The 5,265-nt window shown below is 27.4% G+C and overlaps 1 protein-coding gene across 1 annotated transcript; it reads left to right on the top strand.

The window, feature by feature from the left end:
* Positions 1-1,465: 1,465 nt before the first annotated feature.
* LOC111884327 (uncharacterized) lies at positions 1,466-4,488 on the top strand. The gene is made up of 9 exons (XM_023880634.3): positions 1,466-1,788; positions 2,093-2,159; positions 2,459-2,536; positions 2,612-2,664; positions 2,764-2,847; positions 3,291-3,343; positions 3,429-3,493; positions 3,710-3,768; positions 4,106-4,488. Exons 1-9 carry the CDS (start codon positions 1,534-1,536, stop codon positions 4,193-4,195), a joined length of 804 nt encoding a protein of 267 aa, XP_023736402.1. The 5' UTR covers positions 1,466-1,533; the 3' UTR covers positions 4,196-4,488.
* The last annotated feature ends 777 nt before the right edge of the window (positions 4,489-5,265 follow it).

Genomic DNA, 5,265 nt, shown 5'->3' with positions numbered 1-5,265 from the left:
CCCACTATTTCTAAAAATAGATTGAATATAATATTATTATTTTTTTAAGACGTTCAAATCATTAAGCTAATAGTACAAGTAGTCATCAATAAAATAATATTAAATTTTAACCTTTGTTTTGAATCCTTATATTTCTCAACAAATTCTATCTCATTCCCTAAATTTCGGATAATTCAAAATTTGAAACCATCAGAAAATACCTGTTGATTCAAATATCCCTCCTGCAGATGGCTCTTTCTTAACAGGTTTTATTTTAATCCTTACTTGTAATTGATTTCATCATTTTTAACTTTTTGTATTTTTATCTTATAAATATATTGGGTGAAGGCTTTATTATATCAGGTTTGTTCCTAAAAAGGTTTATACTATGTTTCTTTAATGTGTTGGCTTTGCAGGTTCCGAGAACTCAACCAAGAGGGCCAGTTAGAGCATTATATTATCATTAGTTTGTATATTTTGGCATCTTACTTTTGCAATAAAGAACGGTTAAACACAAGATTTGACATGATTAAGGTAGTTTGTATATTTTTCATCTTGTTTAGTCTAAAAATGAAACATTTTTCATCATTGGTCCTTATACTATGAAGTTTTCATCACATGGACTTCCTGATTACGGTGATTATTGTCCTTATTATAAGGTTCTATATAGATTTTGTTCAATATTTTAAGGTTTCGAGAACCTAAATAATTTTGAATCCTTGAATTACATACTATTGTTGAAAATGTTTTAATTTGTGACCAAACTTGGTTTAAAATCACAATGAACAAGTTGACACCTAAGTATTTTGACTTTCTCAAAGGCCTATTTATCGACTTTTGAATCACAACACCTGATATTCTAAAGGTTTATTTTTATAAACTATTATTTATATATTTTAGCATTTTACTTAGTAAGACATTAAATTAATAAAGGAATTAAGGAAAACGAAAAAAAAAAAAAAAAAGATGACAATAAACAGTACAAGTGGTTTGGGTATGTATAAATGGAGTAATAACCATTTAGGGGGTGTTTGGCAAAAAAGCTTATTGCTTATTAGTTTATTAGCTTATAAATTAATAAGTAAGTGTAGAGTAACTTATGAAAAAATGACGTATTAGAGGTACCCCACCGGAATAAGTTATTTTAATCCAAACATTTTTTTAACTTATAGTGATGTGGAACCTAATAAGTTGCTTTAAAAAAGCTTAGCCAAACACCCCCTTAATATAGTATGGTAATGCTCTTGAAAAATAGATGTCATTTAATATTCATTTCTCGAAGTGAACGCAAAATGGTTTAACTCTAAAGAGATCAAATTATTCGCCGCCCGCCGCTTTGCGCGGGTAGACGGCTAGTATATATATATATATATATATATATATATATATATATATATATATATATATATATATATATATATATATATATATATATATATATATATATATATATATATAATTTATTAGGACAAAAATTGTGGCAAAATAGAAATCGGGACATAAAGTGGCATTAGCCCTTTTCTTATTCCCCATTCCTCGAATCTCAGGCAAAATATGGATGAATCGACGGAAGATAAAGCGAACGTCTCACCGCCACCGCAACCACCGTATCCGGCTGACATCGATGTCTTAGAAAAAGTGAAACTCTTCGGCGGTGATTCACCCAGAGAATGGGTTGATAACGCCGTCGAACAGACACTGATCGCACCTCGAATCATACTCGGAACCCTGGAATCCGCAATTTCTGCAACTACATTCCGCCTTCGTCAAATTAAGTCGACTTCCATTGCTCATCTTATTACGACATTCGTATGTTTCTCCTATTTTTGTTGTTGATGATGTTTTTATGAATTAGTACTCTTCTTTTTTCGCAGCATTTGCTACACTTCCTTGGAGTCAACATACAATTCGAAACGATATCAAATAATGAAATATTGGATCTTTTAATTTAAATTCATCGGTTTGAACTTTGTATTTTAGGAAACAACTAGGATTTGTCATTATGTTTGGAGCTTACGAATGATTTGATACTAATACAAGTGTAATCAAAATTAAATTTTTTTTCTTTTTATGGCTATGATATAAACCCTAAATGATTAGCTATAATTTGTAGGATTCCCTGCAAGATTTGAAGTCAAAGTTTAATATTTACGAGGATATTATGCTTCAAAAGATGAAAGGTTTGTTATGCTAATGGTTGACTATTGTCATTATTGACTTTTCTTCTTTTTGATTTCCCATTTTTTGGTTTGGCTTAGTTTTCAAACCCAAAAGTCTTTTTTGGAAAAGTTATAAAAATCAGGATTTCTTGACTTTTTCAAAAAGTTCCTTTTACTTATATAAAAAACTTAAAAAGTGATTTTTAAAACTAGTTTGCCAAACATCTTTTGTTTGTTTTTTTTTTTTTTTTTCAAAAAGGACTTTTGGTTGTTAAAAGCTAAGCCAAACACAGAGTGTTAACATTAATGATGGGTTTCAGAGAGCTTTTGTTTTGCTGTTGCACATCCATTTGCTACAAGTGGGGTTGTTTTTGGTTCGGGGTTTCTATCTGCTAAAAGTAAGGCTCATAAATTATAATATTTATTTACTTTAAATATTTTTAATTGCTGAATTTAATTTCGAAATTCTTAAGGAACAAGGCGTGGTTTATACTACAATACATTGCGTCTTTTTCTAAGTGAAGAGGTAAAAATGTTAATCTTCAAAATATATTTTTTTTATTATAAAAAAAAAAAATGAAAGTACGTTGCTATTTCATGTCTATTTTTATTATTTTGTGAACAGGCGATGCTTTCTAGAGCAACTGCTAAGGCACAGAAGTTACGTGATTCTGTTAGACAGATTACAGTAGAAGGGCAAAAACTGGAGGTGTTAAAATTAATAATTAGTGAATTATTTAAACAAAAAGTAATTGATATAACAAAATATATAAGTTCATTTATAATTATGTTTTAAGTTTTTGATGATGTCACGATTACATATCAATATATTCTTATATTTAAAAGGGTAAGTTACCTTTTTGGTCTCTGAATATAACTGATTTTTGCAATTTTGGTCTAAAAGATATAGTCTTTTTTATTTGAAATAATGACCAAAAAGATACAAAAACCTCAAATAAGGACCAAAATTGGAAGAATGCTATTTTAGGTACCAAACTTGAAAAAATTCAGCTTTATCTTGGACCAAAAATGTAATTTACACCATTTAAGTATTTCATTCAAGCAATTAATTTTTATTCACCACTAATTTTAACTTACACATCAACATTTAAAAATCATAACAATTTACACATCAATATATTTTTTTTCCAGCAATTTACGTTACGTGCAGAATCAGAGTTGAAAAGGGGAAGAAAAAAACTTAGGTTTGTATTTTTAATAAAAATATATATAATTCTTATTTATAGACTTATCATGGCTTTTTTTATTTTTTATTTTTTAAATTTGTAGACAAACCGGAAAGCAGATCCAGGGGGTCATTAGTTCAACTTATAAGATCGAAAGACAATCAGGCGGTATGAAATTATTAATTACATTATTTTTTTTTATTAATTTTTTAAATGACTCAATAGAAAAAGTAGCAACATACTTCCATTTCTTTTCAATTACAAATTTTGTACTTTCAAAATTTTCTTATTCAGACATTATATTTTGCAAAATCTACCTAAATAAATTAATAAAAGTACATTGCTATTTCATGTTTTTAACTTTATTTATTTTAATCGTGTCAGGGTTGAAAGATATACTCAAGGAGCTTCCAAAAATGGACGCATCACAATTTCGATCAGAAGTACGTGTCCAAAACCCTCTTGTATTAATTTGTTTATCATAACATCATACTTTCATTTTTTCTCATTACAAAATTGTACTTTGAAAATTTTAAGTTATTATAATATTGTCATCCAATACAAAAAAAATTTTCATTAAATAATGTTATAATAAGATAAATATTGAAAGTGCAATGCTATAAGTAGGTAGTAGATTTTTACAATGTCTTAATAAGATTTTGAAAAAAAAAAAAATACAATGTTGTAATAACAAGAAATGGAAGTTGGATGCTATTATATTGCTAATTCTGGCATTTATAGAAGTGTCATCTAATTATGTTGAATATATTGATTTTTCAGGTGTCGGAATTGGCTTTTGAAGCCATGAGAGAAAGGAGGGTTCTTAACAAAGAGGTTAGAAAGATATCTAATTATGGGATTCCCATTTAAATAACGGTGTACTTCCATTTATTTGTTTATTATAGCTTCTTACTTTCATTTCTTTTCATTATAGCAGTTTACTTTTCAAAAAACAATTTCTTACCCATTTGAAGAATATATATTTAATTATAGGGTTGTAGCTTCAATTTTTTTTTCTTATTGCATTTTCAAAACATCTACTTATTTGCATCACTGAAAATTGGTTTGTATTTGGATAATACTGCATAGAGTTTTCAAAGTATAAGTGTTGTAATACTATAATATGAAGAAATGAAAGTAGGATACTATGATAAACATTTCAATGAATTTATGTGCAGAAATTAGTTTTTTTTTTTTTTTTTTTTTTTAAAAATTGACGAACGAAAGTTATTATAGAAAATCAGATTATGTGTATTACGAAGATGAAAAATTACAAAACTGAAGGGATGAAAGTAATATTATATAAAGTTCAAAGTAACACTTTTAAAAGTAAAATGGTGGAAGATGACATTTGTAGTATTTTAAAAATAGGGGTTAAGTGTAATTTTAAAAAGTATGAGGAGAAAAAATGTCATTAATCAAACTATATATTAAAAAATGTAGGGTATAAAATGCCATTCGTAAAAGTAAAAGGGTTGCAAAACATCCACTGTCATTGCAAATGAATATAGATAATACGTCAGTAAGTTTATTAGAATTCTATATATTTTAATATAGGATTAATGTTATAAATGAGTAACAAACTATATCAATTGTCATAAAACACTATTGTTACTTAGAATTCCTATCGATATATACCTTAAGAGTTTCAACTTTTTTTTAAACAATCAAAGTCTTTGAATTCCTATTTTAATATAGGATTAATGTTATAAATGAGTAACAAATTATAGAAATTCTTTAATGATAACAAGATAGGTGTAAGATATCGTTGGATATCCTGGTTCCTTAGATTTCTCAGGTCGTTATCACATACCATAAATAATAGATTTTTCATCTTGTTCTTAACTTGTTTCTTATTGAACTCATTCAACGATTTCATATATGATCCTATGGGTAATAGATTAACGATATTAATAATCAAGTGGAAGAGACAACTAGCA

The sequence above is a fragment of the Lactuca sativa genome, chromosome 3 (assembly GCF_002870075.4).
Source record: "Lactuca sativa cultivar Salinas chromosome 3, Lsat_Salinas_v11, whole genome shotgun sequence".
NCBI classification, from domain to species: Eukaryota; Viridiplantae; Streptophyta; class Magnoliopsida; order Asterales; family Asteraceae; genus Lactuca; species Lactuca sativa.
The sequence above is the reverse complement of the archived record's forward strand: the minus strand, read 5'-3'. Positions and strand labels throughout refer to the sequence as shown.